At 43.6% G+C, this 21,040-nt stretch overlaps 1 protein-coding gene across 1 annotated transcript in view; it reads right to left on the reverse strand.

The window, feature by feature from the left end:
- Window positions 1-4,100: 4,100 nt before the first annotated feature.
- Window positions 4,101-21,040, reverse strand: part of SUN3 (Sad1 and UNC84 domain containing 3) — a 31,499-nt gene continuing 14,559 nt past the window's right edge. The window contains exons 5-10 of the mRNA XM_042913658.1: window positions 19,260-19,425; window positions 17,642-17,726; window positions 12,968-13,083; window positions 11,812-11,979; window positions 5,581-5,673; window positions 4,101-4,418 (exon numbers count right to left, since the gene is read on the reverse strand). Of these exons, the coding sequence (XP_042769592.1) occupies window positions 4,299-4,418; window positions 5,581-5,673; window positions 11,812-11,979; window positions 12,968-13,083; window positions 17,642-17,726; window positions 19,260-19,425 (748 nt within the window). The 3' untranslated portion in view covers window positions 4,101-4,298. The remainder of the gene's footprint in view (window positions 4,419-5,580; window positions 5,674-11,811; window positions 11,980-12,967; window positions 13,084-17,641; window positions 17,727-19,259; window positions 19,426-21,040) is intronic.

Consider the following 21,040-nt stretch of genomic DNA (forward strand, 5'->3'; position numbering starts at 1 on the left):
GGGAAATGATAAGACAGGACATATGTCCGCCCCGGGGCTCCCGGCACACAGCTCAGAAGACACTTGTCATTTCCTAAGTGACAAGAACACTAGCAGCATCTTACTGCTCTAACATGTGGTCTTTGGCCCCATTTCCCGACTCAGAGCTTGTCAGTCCCTGGGAATTTCCTGGGTGATAAGAGCGCCTTTGATTTAATCAGGGGACTCTTGGTGCACCCCATGTAGGGGCTGCTCACCAGGAGACCAAACCGTGATCCTAAGCTTGGAACTTTCAGTCCCACCCCTATTCCCCAGACTGGGGAGGGGGGCTGGGCATGGAGTTAATGATTGATCACACCTGAGTGATGAAGCCTCCTGAGAGTCCCAACAGGGGGCGCTTGGGTGGCTCAGTCTGCTAGGTGTCCGACTCTCAATTTTGGCTCAGGTCATGATCTCACAGTTTTTGTGAATTCGAGCCCTGTGTCGGGCTCTGCACTAACAGTGCGGAGCCTGCTTGGGATTCTCTCTCTCTCTCTCTCTCTCTCTCTCTCTCTGCCCCTCTGCTGCTCACACTGCCTCTGTCTTTCCCAAAATAAATAAGTAAACTTAAAAAAAAGTTAAAAAAAAATCCCAACAGTACGGGGTTCAGAGAGCTTCTGCGTTGGTGGACACATCCATGTGCCGGGAGGGTGGCACACCCCAACTCCACAGGGACAGAAGCCTGCGTATGTGGGACCCTTCCAGACCTCACCTTATGTATCTTTGTCTGGATGTTCATCCTTGTCCTTTATTATATAATAAACTGGTAAATATACTTATTTCCCCCAGTTCTGTGTTCTGGCAAATAACTGAATCCAAGGCAGGACAGGTGGTCATGAGAACCTCCGATTCATAGCCAAGTTGGACAGATATTGTGGGGAACCTGGGGACCTGCCACTTGGCATCGCAGGTGAAGAGAGTCTGGTGGGACTGAGCCCTTAACCTGTGGTATCTGCACAGGCTCTGGTTAGTGTCTGAACGGAGCTGAACCACAGGACGCCCAGCTGGTGTCACAGACTTGCTTGGTGTTGGGGGAACAAAAGCCCACATCCAGCATCAGAAAGTGGTCAGGTCGTCGTGTGAGAGTAGAGGAGAAACATGGCAGAAATGAGTTTTTCCTTTACAACTATTATGTAAGAAAGCAAAAGATCATGTCATAAAAAAAGTTTGATGTCTAAGTAGGTAATGTTTTCCCATGATCTGAAAACAAAATATTATGCAGTGGGACATTTTGCTCCCACCCACGTGGGAATCCTCCTGCTAAACACTGCTGATGAATAACTTTCTAGGTACAAACATGTATATACACGTATTTTTTTTTTTTTTTGCACATGACATCTTGTTGAGTCAGAGGGTATATGCATCTGTAATGTCGCTAGATATCGCCACATTCCCTACGTCATGGTTGTGCCTGTTCACGTTTTCACCAGCAATGTGTGGGAGCCTGTTTTTCCGAAGCCTTTCCGTTAAAGTGTGATTGAACTTTTGAATTGTTCTAATTTCACTGCTGAAACAAGGTTCTGTGTCACTTTTTCCATTTTTCATAAAACAAATACATTTGAATACCTTTTTACGTGTTTCTGTGAGCCCTCAGTTCATACTTTTGGGCTATATTTCTGTACCTATTGATATTATTGTTGCCTTCTTGAGACTCTTGACATATGGGAAAGTAAGTCCTTCTGATATCAATGGCAAGTCTTTTTTTTTCCTATTTTGTTTAAGGTTTTGTTGGCCATACAGAGGTTTTTTGTTGTTGTTGTTTGGGATGTAGTGGAATTTATGTTTTTTTCTTTTGTGGCTTCTGAAGCTTGAACCATACTTGGAAAGGTCTTCCTCTAGCCAGTGCCATGCAGGAATTACCACAGGGTTTGTTTTATTTTTATGGTTTAATTACACCTGTTAATCTTTTACCGGTTGGAAGTTCCTCATGTTGTCAAGTGAGAGATATGGTTGCAACTTTATTTTTCTAATGAGCAGATAACTGCCCCAAGCCCAGCCTTGTTTTTCTTTTTCCCTCTTGAGAGGTAGAGCGAGAGGGGGAGGAGCAGAGAGAGAGGAGAGGGAGAATCCCAAGCAGGCTCCACACCGTCAGTGCAGAGCCAGACACGGGGCTCGATCCCATGGACCGTGAGATCACGGCCTGAGCCGAAACCAAGAGTCGGACGCTTAACCTACTGAGCCACCCGGCTGCCCCAGCAGTCTTGTTTCTTCCATCCCCTTTTGAGATGCCGCCTGCATCACATACACTGTTCCCACACAGATAGGGATCCATTTCTGACATACCGGAAAGACTTTCTTGTCTGTTCCATGGGTCTGTCAATGTTCTGGTACCACACCATCATTTAGCATCTCTCTCTCTCTCCTAAACGATTCCGGAATGCCAATCCCAGTGTGTGGGGTTTTCTTCTTCCACACCAAGCAATTCTCCCACACCAGGGGAGTGTCCTACAGTTCAACTCAAGTCTGACACCGTCTGCCTGGAGACGGCGTCCGAACCGCAGGCTGAGGGCTGGGTCCCACAAGGCTGCCTCTCCCCGCCCCCACCCCCCCCCCCCCCCCCCCCCCCCCCCCCCCCCCCCCCCTCCCGCTTCAGATTCCCGGGTGTCACCTGTGCTCCTGACTCATGCCCCCCTCTTCTTGGGTTCAGTTAACTTGCGGGAGTGGGTCAGAGGAGTGAGAAACACTTTACTTACTGGATCACCGGTCTATTATAAAAGGACAGAACTCAGAAACAGCCAGACAGGAGAGTTGCCCAGGGCGACCACTGGGGAGAGGGCGTGGAGCTTCCATACCTCCCCAGGGCACGACTAACCCCCAAATCTCTGCGCTCGCCAACCCGGAAGCACTTCGAACCCCATCCTTTTGGGTTCCTGCACAAGCTTTAGTATGTGAGCGCACGTGATTTAATCATTGGCCACAAGTGATCGAGTTCCATCTCTAGTCCCTCTCCCTTTACTGGAAGGTTGGGGGCGGGGCCGAAGGTTCCAAACCACAAATCCTGGTTGGTTCCCCTGGCAACCAGGGTGTTTTATGATCCTTAGGTGCCTCCCCCCCCAGCCCAGGTCACCTCATTGGCCAAATAAGAGACACCCTGATGCTCTCATAAATTGCCAGCGTTTTAGGAGCTCAGAGCCAGAAATGCAGACAAAGGCCAAATGTATCTTTCTTATTATAAATCACAGTATCATAGAGTTATTTCCCTCTGTTGATTCTTTCAGAGGCTTCCTGGCTTCCTAATGTGTTTATATTTCCATTTGAACCTCAGAATCAATTTGGTTCAAAGCACAACTCTTTTGGTTTCTTAGGTATATATGTCTTGTAATTTTTTTTAACTTTTTAAAATTGAAAATATCCAATACAGGTGCTAAATGTAGGCAGAATAGTGTGAGTGGACCCTTGTAGGCCAGCACTCAACTTCAACTATCGTTTACGGCCAATCTTCTTCATTGACCCCCCGAACGCATATCCTCCTTGTATATAAGTTTAAAACATACCCCAAATATATCATTTCATCTGTAAATATTTGTTTGTTTGTTTATTTAATTTAAATTTTAGAGGAGGGGGAGGGGCAGAGAGAGAGAGAGAATCCCCAGCAGGCTCCACACTGTCAGCGCAGAGCCTAATGTGGGGCCTCGAACTCTCCAACCGCGAGATCATGACCTGACCTGAGCTGAGATCAAGAGTTGGACGCTTAACAGACTGAGCCACCCAGGGGCCCTGATGTCGATTTATATAATTTGTATCTACTAACTTCCTGCAGCTTCTTCCTCGTTTGTAATGTATTCCTTAATTGACTTCACTTCATTTCAAGGAATTCATCAAGCCGTCTGCAAATAGTCAGGGACAGACTTTTTCTCTCATTTTTGCCTCTAATTTCTTCTGCTTACCTGGTTGCATTGAGCCGGTGCCTGCAGTCACTGTCCGATCACTGTTATATATACATATACTTCATAGCGGTGATGGTGCGTACCCATGGCTCATATGCTTATGCTTGTATGAATAATGGAGACTGTTGACTAATACCAGCTTCTTCCAAATACATACTTATTTTCAGTGCTTCCACATGGTGCATCCTCAAAAGCTACACTACCACAAGAAGATTGAATTTATTTTTGTATTTTTTACGAGTAAAACTCATTCACATTTTCTGGGCAGGTATGAACCACTTTGAGGTTCCCCTCCCACCCCCATTTTGATGCCTATGGGTGCGATGAAATCTAAGGAAGTAAAACGAGTCACATATTCTGGACCTGTGGTCACGGCCGTCTGCCTGGCTTCCTCTAGGGGTACTCTCCTGGGGTGCCGTGGACCCTGAACCTATACAAACACGTGTACTTCGGGTGACCCCAGTTGCTGAGGATTTTAAGTTTCACACATAATAAAGGTTCGGAAACTTCGTGCTGAAAATAAAGAGAAGATACAAATCAATGCCTTATAAAGAAAACCATCTCAAAGAATCCCAAGGTATGCAGATCTAATGGAGAATTTGTGGACGCTTTCTTTCCTTCCTAAACAGTATTTTATGAGACACCAGTCTAATGGATGGGAAAACAAGTTCCTTTAAGTACAAGGCTCATAAGAAGGGTGAGAGAGAAGGAGATAATGTGGTGGTCTGGACATCAAATGCCTCTGCCCGTCCCACGGGGTCCCCGTGTGGGAACGGGAGACACGGCTGAACAATCAAATAGGAAACCCCACTGGGTCATTCGTTTCTGACACATATAGTGTTTTCAACTTAGATTATCTCAGCGTTGGCCGAGAGGTATCGTACGCAGCACACTTATTTTGACACGGTAGACGATGCCGTCTTAAGTCTTCCTGTGGCTAATGAGAAATAATGAAAATATATTTCATATACCTTAATGGCTTTCAGGGGGTTTATATCTTAACAGGTGGCATTTTCTCCCCCTTGAGTTAGGAAGAGAGGTATCACTCACACTGTGTGATAGAAGTATTTATTCTCTCTTCCTGAGTTCCTGTCTCCCTACAACCATCTCTATCCCCTGTGCCCAATGGGAGATAACATACTATCAAGGGAGCCCAAGAGGTAAGAGAAGGAGTGAGAAAATAATTATAGTAAAAAAAAAGGGGGGGAGTAGCAAATAAGGAAGAATCTGGCTTAGAACACGTTCTGGTACTTGCCTGGTGTTTTGCATTAAAATCCACGTAGCACGGGGCGCCTGGGGGGCTCAGTCGGTTAAGTGTCCGACTCTTGGTTTCAGCTCAGGTCATGATCTCACAGTTTGTGAGTTCAAGCCCCACATCGGGCTCTGTGCTGACAGTGCAGAGCCTGCTTGGGACTCTCTCTCTCCCTCCCTCTCTCTCTCTCTGTGCCCCACCCTGCTCACTCTCTCTGTCTGTTTCTCAAAAATACATAAACTTAAAAAAATAATTAAAAAAAATCCATGTAGCACTTGGAGCTACAAATTAAAGTTCAGCTAAGCCTTCCTTAGCTCACACTTTGGTCATAATTATCCTCTCACAGCACTTTGCATCAACCCCACAAACCCATTCTGGGGATGGAGCTCCTCACACCCCATCTTTTCCCGGGGCTCTCATTACCTGGAGCTTGAATGTTTGAATGGTGGTTCCTGTTTTGTTATACACAAACCGACCCAGGAGAACTTCTTCTCCCTCACAGTGTTTCAAGATGCCCTGTGAAAGGAAACAACAGACATGGGGGCGTGTCACGAATGGATGCTCAGTTGAATAAACGGAGCCTGTTGTCTGTTCAAGTAGCCACATTTCACGAGACACCTTGGGTGTCTACCAGGGCGCTGTGCTGTGCTAGGTGCCAGTGCTTCCCTATAAACCCAAAAGGCATTTAACTGGGGGGCTTGTGAGGCAAGAAACGGGTTGACCACAGGGCTGACTGGACATATAGATGATAGGTAGATCAATCGATAAAACGATCGATTGATCAATAGATGATAGTTGGATAGATGACAGATCAACCAACAGGTAGATGATAGATAGGTAGATAGATAGATAGATAGATAAGTAGATGATAGATGATAAATAGACGATAAATAAATAGTATCTATCTATAGACAGATTGACCAATATGTAGATGATAGATAAGTAAATGATAGATGGTGGATAAATAAATGATAGATGATAGAGACAGAGAACCAGAGCAAATCCCAGGATTAACTCTGGTCTAATAACTGAATTTGCTGTTGGCATACTTTGAATGAAGGAAACACAAAATAAGTTCCCATGCTGACCCAATGTTTTCCAAAATGAGCGAAATTTAACCCAATTGCCAGACTCAGACAACCCAAGTAACTCCAAAAAGTAAGCTTTTGTTGACTGAAAGAAAATAGTGTTATTTGTATGCTATTTCCTTTGGGCTTTTTCGTTCCTTCTCTACCCTTCAAAATGGAAGTTTTTTGAGAGGAGACAGCCTGGTGGAAATTAATTTTGTGAATCTAAACTTTGTCATTAGTTTCCCCAAATCATGGAAACACAATGCACGAAGGGTCCATTAGTTCAACCGTTTTATAATGAAAATTATATGATATGTAACTTTGATATGTAAACTTTATCACAATTTTTTAAACATGTCAGCTCTATACCTAACATGGGATTTGAACCCATGACCTCGGGATCAAGAGTCATACACTCCACTGACTGAGCCAGCCAGGTGCCCCATTATAATTTTATTAAAAGAATTGCCTACACCATGATTAAACAATGCAGCCACAATTATATGTACATACAATTCAAACCTCATTCATAGCTGACCCTAGAACATGGGTTCAACCATGTGGATCCACATACACATGGATTTATTTTGGTAAACATAGTACAGAACTGTATTTTCTCTTCCTTTTGACTTTCTCCTTTTTTAATGTTCATTTATTTTTGAAATTGAAAGAGAGCAAGTGGGGGAGGGACAGAGAGAGGAGGACAGAGGATCTGAAGTGGCTCTGTGCTGACAGCAGTGAGCCTGACATGGGGTTCGAACTCACGAACCTCGAGATCATCACCTGAGCCGAAGTCAGATGCTTAACTGACTGAGCCATCCAAGTGCCCCTTTTTGTGAGTTTCTTCATAACATTTTCTCCTCTCCAGCTTCCTTCCTTGGAGGAATACAGCATATAATGTATGTAACATACAAACTATGTGTTCATCGACTGTTTATGTTATTATAAAACTTCTGGTCACCGTAGGCTGTTAGTAGTTAAGTTTTTGGGTGGTCAAACATCACCACTGCTGGGGGCGGGGGGCCAGCTGTAGTTTATCCTGTTAAGGGAGGTGTGCGAGTTTTATTGCCGCCTTCTTTATCACTGCTTTAATTTCACTGCTTCATAAATTTGCTAAGAGAAGAGAAAAAGGATGAGAAGTGGTTTTTATTGCCTGACGGGCTACCCATAATTCATCTGTAATGAGCAACCGAGTGCGCCTCTCTGAGGTGGGGTTCGACCCGCTCAGATCCAACCTAAGTCAGCTGTAGGTGTCAGCAGACTCTGCGTCAAAGGGGAGCAGCTTCTGTTCTGTCCTGTGACCCCAGAATCATGGCATTTATAGGTGTTCCAATGGTGCACAGAGCAGGCCGGGCGCCCATGTTTTAACTGTGAGACCCCCTCCAGATGGGGTCACCGGGGAGCTGAAGAAAGGCACAAGTTGGGCGCCTGGGTGGCTCAGTCGTTTAAGTGTCTGCCTTTGGCTCAGGTTGCGATCTCATGGTTTGTGGGTTCGAGCCCCGCGTCGGGCTCTGCCTGCTTCAGATCCTCTGTCCCCCCTTCTCTCTGCCCCTTCCCCACTCACACTCTCTTAAAATAAATCAACTTAAAAAAATTTTTTTAAAGGCTTAAAAAAAAGAAAGGCATAAACCAACAGGGAACACCTGGGAACAGACACTAAGACAAGAAGTCTGCAGATAGCCAGCTGGTGACTGGTGGAGTGGCCTGGAGAAAGCACGGATTACCCTGTGTGTAGGGGGACCAGCAGCATGTTGATACTGTCATTGCAAGTATCCAGAAAGGGCAGAGACGGGGTCATGGGGTGGGGGATGGGAGGGGGCTGCAGTGCGGGGGGGAGGGTACCATGCACCTGTTCTCACAGCGTGTGGCTGGCCACGCTGAAACCTCCATGCAACAAGGTTGCAGGATTCCTTGAGGGTCAACCTAACCCTGTATCACACTGGGGGCTCCGGAAGAAACAGCCCAAGCAGACCACCCACCCAAGAAGCTCACACACGAAGTGTGCAGAGCTTTGAGCTAGCTTTTCACCCTTTGTCTCTGAAATGCGACAGAAAAGCATCACCAGACATGAGAGAAGAGCCACTTTCAACAAATAGGAAAAGTGGTATTTGGGGATAAAGACAGGGGAGGGAACAGAAGAAAACACCACAGAACTGAAACGAATTCTGTTAATATCTTCCAAAACTGAACATACTGTATCCGTGAAGGAAGACATTTAGACATTAAAGATGGGAGTTATTTACAGAAAAAAGAAAAAGTCTTGGAATAATCATGACAGCAGAAATGAAGAATTCAGCAAATGGGTTAAGATATAAGTTGGCAAAATCTTTCAGAAGGTGGAGCAAAGAAACAAAAGAGAATCAGAGAGAAAAGATTTTTTTTTAAATAATAGAAGAGGTGATTATGTTGAATCCCCAGGATGCAGAGATGAAGTTTATGCAGATCAGATAAGAGGGGGCAATGCGGACAAGAAGGACATCTTTAAAAAGTAAAATAAAGAAGAAACTTAGAAACTGTCTGACATGAAGGAACATAATGGCAGGATTTTGACACTCCTGAAAAAGAGATAATGAATGTTTTTGTGATAGGAATATAGAAAAGTAAGCAAATTATTTTTTAAGTTTATTTATTTATTGTGAGAGAGAGAGAGCAGGGAGGGGCAGAGAGAGAGGGAGAGAGAGTCCCTAACAGGCTCAGCACTATCAGCACAGAGCCCGATGTGAGGCTCGATCCCATGAACCTCGAGATCATGACCTGAGCTGAAACCAAGAGTCAGATGCTTAACCTACTGAGCCAGCCAGGTGCCTCAAGCAAAGTGAATTAAAAAGAGACATTTGTTGTCCTCAGGAACATCAAAACTCTTACACAAAGAAACTCGTATACGATATGGCTCAAATGAGAACATCACTGACACGGTTACAGCGAAAACATTGCATACCGATTGAAAGTAAGAGATACTATCTGGCAGCATCTCGAACATGAAATGTAGGTTTACCATGTGATCTAGTAATTTCACTTCCAGGTACAGTTCCGAGTGAAAAGAAAACCAATGTCCACACAAAGACTCATACACAAACGTTCCCAGCAGCATTAATCATCACAGTCAAAAAAGTGGAAGCAAACCCAACACCCATCATCTGATGAATGGATACATAAAACGTGGTCTATCCACCCAGAGAAGTAGTTATTATTCAACAATTGAAAAAATAAAGTGCTGACACGTTATGACACAGGTGAACCTTGAAAACATGATCCCAAGTGGGAGGAGCCATTCGCGAAGGACCACATGTTCTATGATTTCATTTATAGGAAATATCCAGAATGAGTGACTCTACAGAGACTAAGTAGGTCAGTGGTGGTGGGGAGTGACAGACAGAAGATGAGAGGTGACAGCTAACGAGTGCACGTTTTCTGTCGGGAGCAACAAAAATGTTCCAGGGGCACCTGGGTGGCTCAGTTGTTGAGCGTCTGACTCTAGATTTTGGCTCAGGTCATGATCTCACAATTCGTGAGATCAAGCCCCACACCAGACTCTGTGCTAATAGTGCTTAGGATTCTCTCTCTCTCTCTCTTTCTCTTTCTGCCCTTCCCCTGACTCGAGCTCTCAAAAGAAATAAACATTTTTTAAACATGTTCTAAAATTGATGATAGGGATGCATCCTCAACTCTGTGAATATACCACAAGCCACTGAAGTGTACCTTTTATGTATTTGAATTGCTCGCGTGTGAATTACATCTCAATACACTTGTTGTTGTTGTTGTTTTTTTTTTTTTTTTATAAAAAAGTAAGACATAAAACTTTGGGGAGGTTGGGAGAGCCACGGAAGAGGCTACTCTTCATTTTTCATCAAAGGATACCAATGGATTACAAGCAAAACTGAAAGATCAAGAAGTAGAAGTAGGGGCACCTGGCAGGCTCAGTGGGAGGAGAGTGTGACTCTGGATTTTGGGGGTGGTGATTTCAAGCCCCCACATTAGGTATAGAGAGTACCATTTTTTTTTTAAATTTCTGTGTAATACTCCATTGTGTGTGTGTGTGTATGTATGTATGTATGTGTGTGTGTATATATATATATATATATATATATATATATATATATATATACATGCATATCTTTTATTTTATTTTTTATTTTTTAAAATTTACATCCAAATTAGTTAGCATCTAGTGCAACAATGATTCCAGGAGTAGATTCCTTAGTGCCCCTTCCCCATTTAGCCCATCCCCTCTCCCACAACCCCTCCAGTAACCCCCTGTTTGTTCTCCATATTTAAGTCTCTTACGTTTTGTCCCCCTCCCTGTTTTTATGTTATTTTTGTTTCCCTTCCCTCATGTTCATCTGTTTTGTCTCTTAACGTCCTCATATGAGTGAAGTCATATGATTTTTGTCTTTCTCTGACTGACTCATTTCACTTAGCATAATACCCTCCTGTTCCATCCACGTAGTTGCAAATGGCAAGATTTCATTCTTTTTGATTGCCGAGTAATACTCCATTGTATATATATACCACATTTTCTTTATCCACTCATCCATCGAGGGACATTTGGACTCTTTCCGTACTTTGGCTATTGTTGATAGTGCTGCTATAAACATGGGGGTGCATGTGTCCCTTCGAAACAGCACACCTATATCCCGTGGATAAATGCCTAGTGGTGCAATTGCTGGGTCGTAGGGTAGTTCTATTTTTAGTTTTTTGAGGAACCTCCATACTGTTTTCCAGAGTGGCTGCACCAGCTTGCATTCCTAAGAGATTATTTTTCAAAAAGGGAATGTAGGGGTGCCTGGGTGGCTCAGTCTATTAAAGTGTCTGATTTCAGCTCAGGTCGTCATCTCGCAGTTCATGAGATCCAGCCCTGCGTCGGGCTCTGTGCTGACAGTGTGGAGCCTGCTTCGGATTCTCTCTCTCTCCCCTCTCCCTCTGCCTCTCCCCCACTTGTGCTTTATCTCTCTCTCAAAATAAATAAATAAACTTAAAAATAAAGAAGTAACAGGGGCGCCTGGGTGGCTCAGTCGGTTAAGCATCCGACTTCAGCTCAGGTCATGGTCTCACTGTTCCTGAGTTCGAGCCCCGAATCGGGCTCTGTGCTGACAGCTCAGAGCCTGCAGCCTGTTTCAGATTCTGTGTCTTTCTCTCTGTCTCTGCCCCTCCCCCGCCCATGCTCTGTCTCTGTCTCTCTCAAAAATAAACATACGTTAAAGAAAAATTTCTTAAAAAGAAGTAACAATAAAAACAGATATGAAGGCAAGTACCCAAAGGAGTGGCTAAAACTGTTGCAGGCAGAAGCTTCCAGAGAGTAGAAACCTGGGGTGAGAGCCCTGGCACAAGAAAGTGCTGAATTATAAGCATATAAGAATGCTCATTTTTAAATTGTGCACAGATAGCTTTGAGAAAAGCAAAAAAAATTAAGTAATAGAACGTATCTGGTCCAACCCTTGCCTTGTCGATGGCAGAGCAGAGGTCCAGGGAACAAGTAACTCTCTCACAGTGATAAAAACGGTTAGCTGCTCATCCCAGCGTCTGATTCCCAGCCACCCCCTCCTATCATAACCCACTCTGAACACCGATTTTGATTGCCTCTCACATAGACGGAAAATTCCTTGGGTGCGCTGGAGATGTTTCCTGAGGGAGACACCTTCTGGGAGATGTGCTCCATGGTAACAGCAGTGGGTGTGATCTTCCTGGCGAGCTGGATCAGGGCGTGACCCTGAGAACCTGGAAAGGCCCAGCACTTTCCAGGATGGACATCTGGCTGAAAGAAAACATGGCGTTAATCTCTTATGTGGCTGTATAAATCCACCGCTGCAATATTGGTCAGCAAACCACTATTGACCACAGATCTCACTTATGCCCATAACATGAAGGCGTTTTATGGGTACATATCACGCAGGAAAACTGCCAAGATACCTATGGGTTCGGTTGTTCTTCCAGAGCACATTATGTTTATGGCAAACAAAGCCCTTTATTGCAGGATTATATATTATATGATTAGATAATTGATTTACGGTGTTTTCTTTTGTTGCTCTAATTAGACTGTGGGCAGCTAGAAGGCGGCGAGCTGGCATGGGTGGTAAAGATATGATGGTGGTGGAGATGGAGAGGGCAGTGGTTGTAAGAAAGAAAAATGACTTCTACCATTTTCTAGATCTAGAGTCTGGAATGAGATCCATACGATTGCTCCTGAAGGGCTTCCTACCTTGAAAACTGACTTTAGGTTTGTAGGTTATAGTTAAGAAGAGCCCCACCATCTGTTGATGTCTGTCCAGAGCCTTTTGAATTGAACTTGAATGTTAGCGGAAATCTTATTTGGAAATTTCTCCTGTTGTAACTGGACTTTGTAAGAATGCATTGGCCTGAGCAGCATGTAGCACAGTGTGGGAGCTGAGGGGACATGCACCTTGAGCAGGTATTTGTTCAAAGACTGAAGCTTTCAAAGAAAAGGGGGGTGGGGCACAGAATCAACGTAAGGAAAAGACATGGAATGTCTATGTCCTATTTAAGAAGTCAAATCATCTAGTCTACTGATCTTAAAATAAAAACAATTAATAATTAATCAATCATAATTTACTGCTCATACAATAAGAAATAATTTATATAGTTTGATGACTATTGAAATGCAAGAGGGTGGGTTCAGATTCTGTGACAAGTTCAGAGTGGCCTCCGTTTCGGTGTTAATATTTTCATGATACATAATAAGAACAAAACCCAAAATAATAGATTCCTCTTAGTCTAGCTTTTACCTGAAGAATAACATCTGGGGGCATTTCATAGGTTAAGAACCCGATCCCATGCCAGTAAAGTTTTGCTTTATTATTTTTGTAACTTTCAGAGGTCCCAGCTTCAATGACAGAGGCCCCTAAAAAGATAAAATAATTAAAAAAAAAACATTATGCAACCCCAAACACTTCACTTGTATTTTATTTATTTTATTTTTAAGAGATATTTATTTATTTTTAGAAAGAGAGGGGGGCACAGAGGGACAGAGAATCCCAAGCAGGCCCCAAGTCGCCAGCACAGAAGCCAACATGAGAATCGATACCATGAATCACAAAACATGAGATTATGACCTGAAGTGAAATTAAGAGTCAGACTTCCAACCAACTGAGCCACCAAGGCACCCCAGTCATTTATATATATATATATAAATGTGTATATATATTGTATGTATATATATATATATATATATATATATATATATATATACACACACACATATACAAATATATAACTGTATATATATGTATATAGAAATAACATTTTTTAAATGTTTATTTATTTTTGATAGAGAGAGAGAGCTAGCAGGAGAGGGGCAGAGACAGAGGGAGACAGAATCCCCATCAGGCACCACACTGTTAGCACAGAGCCCTATGTGGGGCTCGAACCCACAAACCGTGAGATCATAACCTGAGCTGAAACCACGAGTTGGAAGCTTAACCGACTGAGCCACCCCCCACCCCGGTCATTTGTATTTTAATAATGTTGTTAGCAAAGTATTCCCAGGCAGATTACAAGTAAGTTAAGGTTCACACTCAGGAACTGGCTGGGAAAGTATGACTTCTGGCTCTCATTACTGCTGAGATGTTGTCACTTTGAGAAAATCATGTTTGTTCCGTGTAATTTCACAAAACTTCTGAAACTGGTATTAACTGAATTCCAGAGCAGTTGCATCAGAGGTGGAAATATCATGTGCATAGCGTTTATTACTTAAACAGACATATGGACCCCCATATTTTCACAGCTCGTGTGATGAGACTTTATGTCAGCCCAATCTACTTGAAAAAAAGCATAAAACCCGACAATGTTATAAATGTATCCACAAGTTATATTCGTAAGAGCAATTCTGTAGATTCACTGAGCTTTAATTTTAACCGAAGAAATACAAAAGTATACTCATCAAATGTTATCCCTTCAGGTTATTTCATTTTAGAAGCAAAATGTAGTTTAGACACAAGAAATTAAGAAAATGCAAATCGTTTCCTCAAGCTGTATCTGGATATCACAATACAAAGCTAAAAATGCATGTACCTGACTGAGTATCCAATTGCCAGTATTTTTTCTGAGATGGCAGAATCTGAAATAGTTACTGTGCACCTAAGGTTGCCAGATTTAGCAAGTAAAAATACAAGACTCCCAGTTAAATTTGAACTTCAGATAAAAAAAAAATAAGCAATTTGGGGCGCCTGGGTGGCTCAGTCGGTTAAGCGTCCGACTTCAGCTCAGGTCATGATCTCACAGTCTGTGAGTTCGAGCCCCACATCAGGCTCTGTGCTGACAGCTCAGAGCCTGGAGCCTGTTTCGGATTCTGTGTCTCCCTCTCTCTCTGACCCTCCCCCGTTCATGCTCTGTCTCTCTCTGTCTCAAAAATAAATAAATAAATGTTAAAAAAAAAATTAAAAAAAAATAAGCAATTTTTTAGTATAAGCGTGTCCCATACAATATATGGGAGATACTTATACTTAAAAGTTAGTTGCTGTTTGCCTGAAATTCACATGTAACTGGGCATCCTTTTTTTTTTTTTTTTAATACTAAGCAGGTTTTCTTTTCTTTTAAGATTTTTAAAATTTTATTTATTTTGTGAGAGAGACAGAGAGAGAGAGATAGAGAGAGAGAGAGGGAGAATCCCAAGTAGGCTCTAGGATATCAGCACAGAGCCCTACATGGGGTTTGATCCCATGAACCATGAGATCACCGCCTGGCCAAAATCAAGAGTCAGATGCTTAACCTACCAAGCCACACAGGTGCTCCTAAGCAGGTTTTCTTGATCAATTTTTTTTTAAGATCTTATTTTTAAGTAATCTCTACACCGAACAAGGGGCTTGAACTCACAACCCCGAGATCTCACAACCCCGAGATCAAATGTCAAACACTCTACTGACTGAGCCAGCCAGGCGCCCCAGGTATGTAGGTTTTTTTTTTTTTTTAAGAATGTATATGTATTTACTTTTTCATTCATTTATTTTTAAATTTCTAATCAGCTTTATTGAGATAAAATCCACATACTACATTATTCACCCATTTCAAGAGTACAAGTGGGTGGTTTTTCGAATATTCACAGAGTTGTACAACCATGACCACAATCAATATTAGAACATTTCAATCAGGGGCACCTGGGTGGCTCAGTCGGTTGAGAGCCCAACTCTTAATTTTGGCTCAGGTCAAGATCTCACGGTTCGTGAGATCAAGCCCCGTGTCAGGCTTTTTGCTGACAGCACAGAGCCTGCTTGGGATTTTCTTCCTCTCTCTCTGCTCCTCCCCTTCCCCAAAAAAATAAATAAACATTTTATTTTTTTTAATTTTTTTTAATGTTTATTAATTTTTGAGAGAGAGAGAGAGACAGACAGACAGACAGAGACAGAGCATGGGCAGGGGAGGGGTAGAGAGAGAGGGAGACACAGAATCCCAAGCAGGCTCCAGGCTCCGAGCTGTCAGCGCACAGCCGGACGTGGGGCTCAAACCCACGAACCGTGAGATCATGACCTGAGCCGAAGTCGGACACTTAACCCACTGAGCCACCCAGGCACCCCACAAATAAATAAACATTTTAAAAAAGAAATCTTTTCTGAACTTAGTCACAAGGATCTTTCTTTTAGAAGTTTTATAGCTTTAAACTTTACATTAAGGTCAGTCTCCCATTTTGAGTTAATTTTTGTAAGGTGTAAGTGATGAGTCGAGATTTATTTGCTGAAAATGTCTCACTTCTCCAGCACCATTAACTTGCCTTTTCTCCTTTGTCAAAAATCAACTTGCCCTCTATGTGTGGGACTATTTCTGGACTCACTATTCTGTTCCACTGATTTCAGCAAGACCACACTCTGTTAATTACTGTAGCTCTGTAATAAGCCTTAACATCAGAGAATGTCAATCCTCATACTTTGTTCTTCCTTTTCTTTTTTTTTTATATTTATTTTGAGAGAGAGAGAGAGAGCACGAGTGGGGAAGTGCAGAGAGAGAGTCAGAGGATCTGAAGCAGGCTCCAAGCTGACAGCAGAGAGCCCCATGCGGGGCTTGAACTCACAAACCACGAGATCCTGACCCGAGCCGAAGTCAGACGCTTAACTGAATGAACCTCCCAGGCTCCCCTGTTCTTCGTTTTCAAAACTGTTTTGGCTATTCTGGTTCCTCTGTGATTCCACATACATTTTAGAAACAACTTATAGATTTGTATAGACCATTCTGCTGGGATTAAGTCAATAGACCAGTTAGCAAGAATTGCCATCTTAAATGAATTGACCCTTCTAATCCATAAACGTGTAACTCACCCCCACGTGGGTCACTTCTGGGTTTTTCATTGCCCTCCACAATCTGCCTGCTTTTGTTTACTTTTCATCAGACTTGGGTAGTTACTTTTTATATTTTGTCCAAAACTTTTAGTCGCATGTATTCAGTTGGTGGAGGAGGTGGGGGGATGGGAAGCTGGCATGGGCTCCCTCCGTCTTGGCTCAAGAAGCTGGTATCTTGTCTCACATTTATTGAGAAACCATAACCATTTTCTGCTTTCCCTTACTCTAGTGGGTTATCCCTGGACTTACACTTGTCATCATGAATTCTTCAAAATGGAAGCCATAAATACATTCAATAGGGAAGAGGAAAGAAAGCATAAAAATGGTGTATCCAAATGCCAATACTGAAAAAAAAAAAAAAAGGATTCTGCAGTTCACCTTCCTATGCTTTATCTCAATGCTGATTCTCCCCCAAACTTCAGGGAATTCAGGTTCAGCAACTCTCTTCTCTTGCTCTCTTTCAACACACACACACACACACACACACACACACACACACACACACACACACCCCGTATAATCATTCTAGTCCAAATGCTGTCAACTTGATACAGGATACAGATTTATGGCCCCACTATAAATCTGGCTTTGTCAGTTGGTAAATACCAGTGTGACTGCGTGTGGTTTACACTTTCTCCCTCTTTCTCTCTTTCTACATGGTTCACTGAACACATTGTTTATAGGCTATCACAGGCAGGTAGAGAATATTAAGGTTCATGGTCTAAACTCTAAGCACTTAAGCATTAATTTTATTAATGGCAAGACATTTAGAACACATCCTGTCTCACCACGATTATTCAATCACGAATAATGCATTTAGATTAGTCATTAGCCGTCATTGTAGGTTGTAATGATTGTGTCACCTGTTCTATTTTCTGCATCCCCAACCTCACTGTGACACATCAGCTTCCTTCATGGTCCTGGACTCATGCTAATGAAGACGCACACCTTTGCTGCCTCCGAGATGTGCACCCAGAAAACAACTACAACCATGTCTATCATCTGCCTCACTGTCTAGATTTGCTCATTTTTCCTCCTTCTCAATTACTGGACAGATAACTATGTTTTCTTAATAAACATATATGGAGAATTGAGACCCTTGGGAAGCATGAACTTTTTCCAGTTTTTACTCACCTGCTGACTTAAGGGCATAGTCAGCCATCTGGACTTGGTCTTCTCTCAACTTTTTAAGGATGGAATTCACCAAGTTTGACATTTCCTGTACAAATATTAAAAAGGGGTTTCTGTTAATCGCAGCCAAGTGTTTGAGTTTTGACAATTCACTTTGTCGATTTGGACCTACGGGCCATCATCTGCCAAATAACAATAACAGTGAACATCTACTGAGCTGCACACATCCAAGCACTGTGCACAGATTTCTAATGACCTTTATGGCTCTGTGGGATCGCCACTCCCTGGGGCAGCTGACATGTGTCCAGACACCCTCCAAGTCCCAGCAAGGTTGGACCGAAGGCCCCTTTGGAAGCCCCAACAACTGCCTGTCATACTGTGATCCCCACCACCCCCCATCATTCGGGTCTCATTTAGTAATAAAGACTTGAACATTCTGTAAGTATTCAGGAATCAAGGCAGTTGACAGAGAGCATGTGACTGCTTGTTAGCAAGTATCCATCCTTTGAGTTAATATTGGACTCTTGGTTACGCAAGAAGACCACTGATTTCACCTCAGGTCATGATCTCACAGGTCATGGGATCGAGCCCCATGTCAGCCTCTGCAATCACAGCACAGAGCCTGCTTGGATTTCTCTGCACCACGCCCCCTTTCCCTCCCTGCTCTCTCTCTCTCAAAATAAATAAATAAACTTAAAAAAATATATTGGCTTTTTAATGGCATTCTGATTCTCAAAAAGCAGAAGCCCCACCCTTCAAGCTGTGACTGATGGAAGCCCTGTCCCAGGGCCATGACAAAATAGGGTCTGGAAGACAGCAGGTGTCAGGGTGAGGTTTCTGGATGCTTCGGAAAGTAGACATCATTCCCTCTCTCCCTGCCTCTCTGCCCATGCTGTCTCTCTCAAAATAAATAGATAAATAAACTTAAAAATATACTTTTAAAAATAGGGCCACCTGGGTAGCTCAGTCAGTTGAGTGTCCGACTCTTGATTTCAGCTCAGGTCATGATCTCACAGTTTGTGAGTTTGAGCCCCATGTCAGGCTCTGTACTGACAGTGTGGAGCCTACTTAGGATTTTCTCTCTCTCTCTCTCTCTCTCTCTCTCCACCCTTTTTGCTCGTGCTCTTTTCCTTTCTCTCAAAATAAATAAACAAAAAAATGTATAATATTTTTATTTATGGACCTGAATCAGGCGCACTTGACCTTATCAGTACCCAGCATGGGGCTCAACCCCACCAACCATGAGATCATGACCTGAGCCGAAATTAAGAGTCAAGACACTTAACTGACTGAGCCACCCAGGCGCCCCCAAAATGCTTTGTTCTTTAAGTACATGTGTATAGACATCAGAGGCTGCCACTTCTGAATGATCTTCTGTTTGTTTTACTGGAAAATAAAACAGAATCAGTCATTTATTTTGGCGGGAAGTCAGTCATATTGCCACAGTCTTCTCTGCGATTCAGCAGTGATGAAAAATTGGGTGTGTGCGGCAAGCTTTCCTGAGGTAAGCTGCTGTTAGGGAGAAGGTTAAAGAGGAGGACACAAGCCACATAACAGCCTGCACTCGATCTTTCTGCGCCGAGAAGCCGTGGAGTGTGACCCCCCCCCAAGCCTCCCTCACCTCGTCGATGGCCCCCATGGGGTTCCGGTCCTCGCCTCCGTCCGTGTCCCCGCTGTAGTTGTGCAGACCATCTCGCGTATCTCTAAGCAAAGCCTTCAGAACATCTATTTGTTCAATCAAAAATAGAATTTCTCGGAAGTTGTTCTCCAGAGTCTGGCTTTCCTTCCTGTGAATGGAGACCCCCAGTGTGAAGGGTGGGAGTGGGGGCTTCCCATCACCAGCCGGGCTTCAGGAGCAGCCGAGGAAGAAGTGATGAGGCTTTATGTTGTAGCGGAGACCAAGTCTCGAGAGAGAGCTCAGGGCCACCCCTTTGTCTAAAGAACCGCCTCTAACTACCGATGAAAGGCAAGGACACTCAGGGGAAGCTTCTGGAAGGCGGCCCAATGCTTAGGACGCACTCTTCCCAGGCAACTGAGGCTCATCCAACCTTGCATGTCCCTCCCTCAGGGCTCTGGCCGCCCTGACTGAGGCTGGGTGATTTCATGGTGTGAATCCTCAAGCCTAACCCCCACCTTATTCGAATGGGAAACCCTCTGCATCGCCAGTGGGGCATGGAGCTGTGGTCTTCAACCTGAGCCCTGAGGAGGGCTGGAGGCTGGAGGCTGCAGTCTGGGGCAACTCCCTGTCACTGTCACTGGTGAGGAGGGTGCCAGACTTTACTCTTGAAGAATGGGTTCTGCCATTTTGACAGTTTGAAAATGACTGGTGGGCCGAATAAGAACATGTCAAGCCAGTAGGTATTTCTCTCTCTCTCTCTTTTTTAATGTTTATTTATTTTGGGGAGAGAAAGAGAGAGAGTGTGAGTAGAGGAGGGACAGAGAGAGAGGAGGACAGAGGATCTCAAGCAGGCTCTGCACTGACAGCAGACAGCCGGATGCAGGGCTCGAACTGTGAGCTCATGACCTGAGCTGAAGTCAGACGCTCAACTGAGTGAGCCACCCAGGCGCCCCAACAACAGGTATTCTCTTATGTTGAAAAATGTAAGCACTACTTATCTAGTATTTTCTCCCCAATTTGTAAAACAATACATGTTCACGGTTTAGAAAATATAAAACGCTTCCAGAAATAAACACCGTTACAGTTTGGTGTGTTTCTAACACTTTTTATTCCATGCAAAAAAGTTAGTAACAAAGTAGAGATCCTGTTGACAATTTTGTGTCCTGCTGCACATTAAATACATTAAATATATTTTGGAGTTATTTTTTTTTTTTTAATTTTTTTAACGTTTTATTTATTTTTGAGACAGAGAGAGAGACAGAGAATGAATGGGGGAGGGTCAGAGAGAGAGGGAGACACAGAATCTGAAACAGGCTCCAGGCTCTGAGCAGTCAGCACAAAGCCCGACGCGGGGCTCGAACTCACAGACCGTGAGATCATGACCTGAGCTGAAGTCGGCCGCTTAACCGACTGAGCCACACAGGCGCCCCTATTTTGGAGTTATTTTGATGACTTCATAATTCTCCATTGTACGGATATTCTCGAACGTATTTAACCATAGGCCTGATTTTCTTATCTAGGCTGGTTTTCCATTTTTTTCATCGTAATCCATCTTGAAAGCACTTCTCAGCGTACAACTCCCTAAGGAATGACCCACAGGGAGGGCGCCTGGGGTGGCTCAGTCGGTTAAGCCTCCGACTACTGGTTTCAGCTCAGGTCCTGATCTCAGGGTCCATGAGTTCGACCCCCATGTCAGGCTCCACGCTGACAGTGCGGAGCCTGCTTGGGATTCTTTCTCTCTCCCTCTCTTGTTCCTCCCCCACTTGTGCTCACTCTCTCTCTCT

Source organism: Panthera leo, chromosome A2 (genome assembly GCF_018350215.1).
Source record: "Panthera leo isolate Ple1 chromosome A2, P.leo_Ple1_pat1.1, whole genome shotgun sequence".
NCBI classification, from domain to species: Eukaryota; Metazoa; Chordata; class Mammalia; order Carnivora; family Felidae; genus Panthera; species Panthera leo.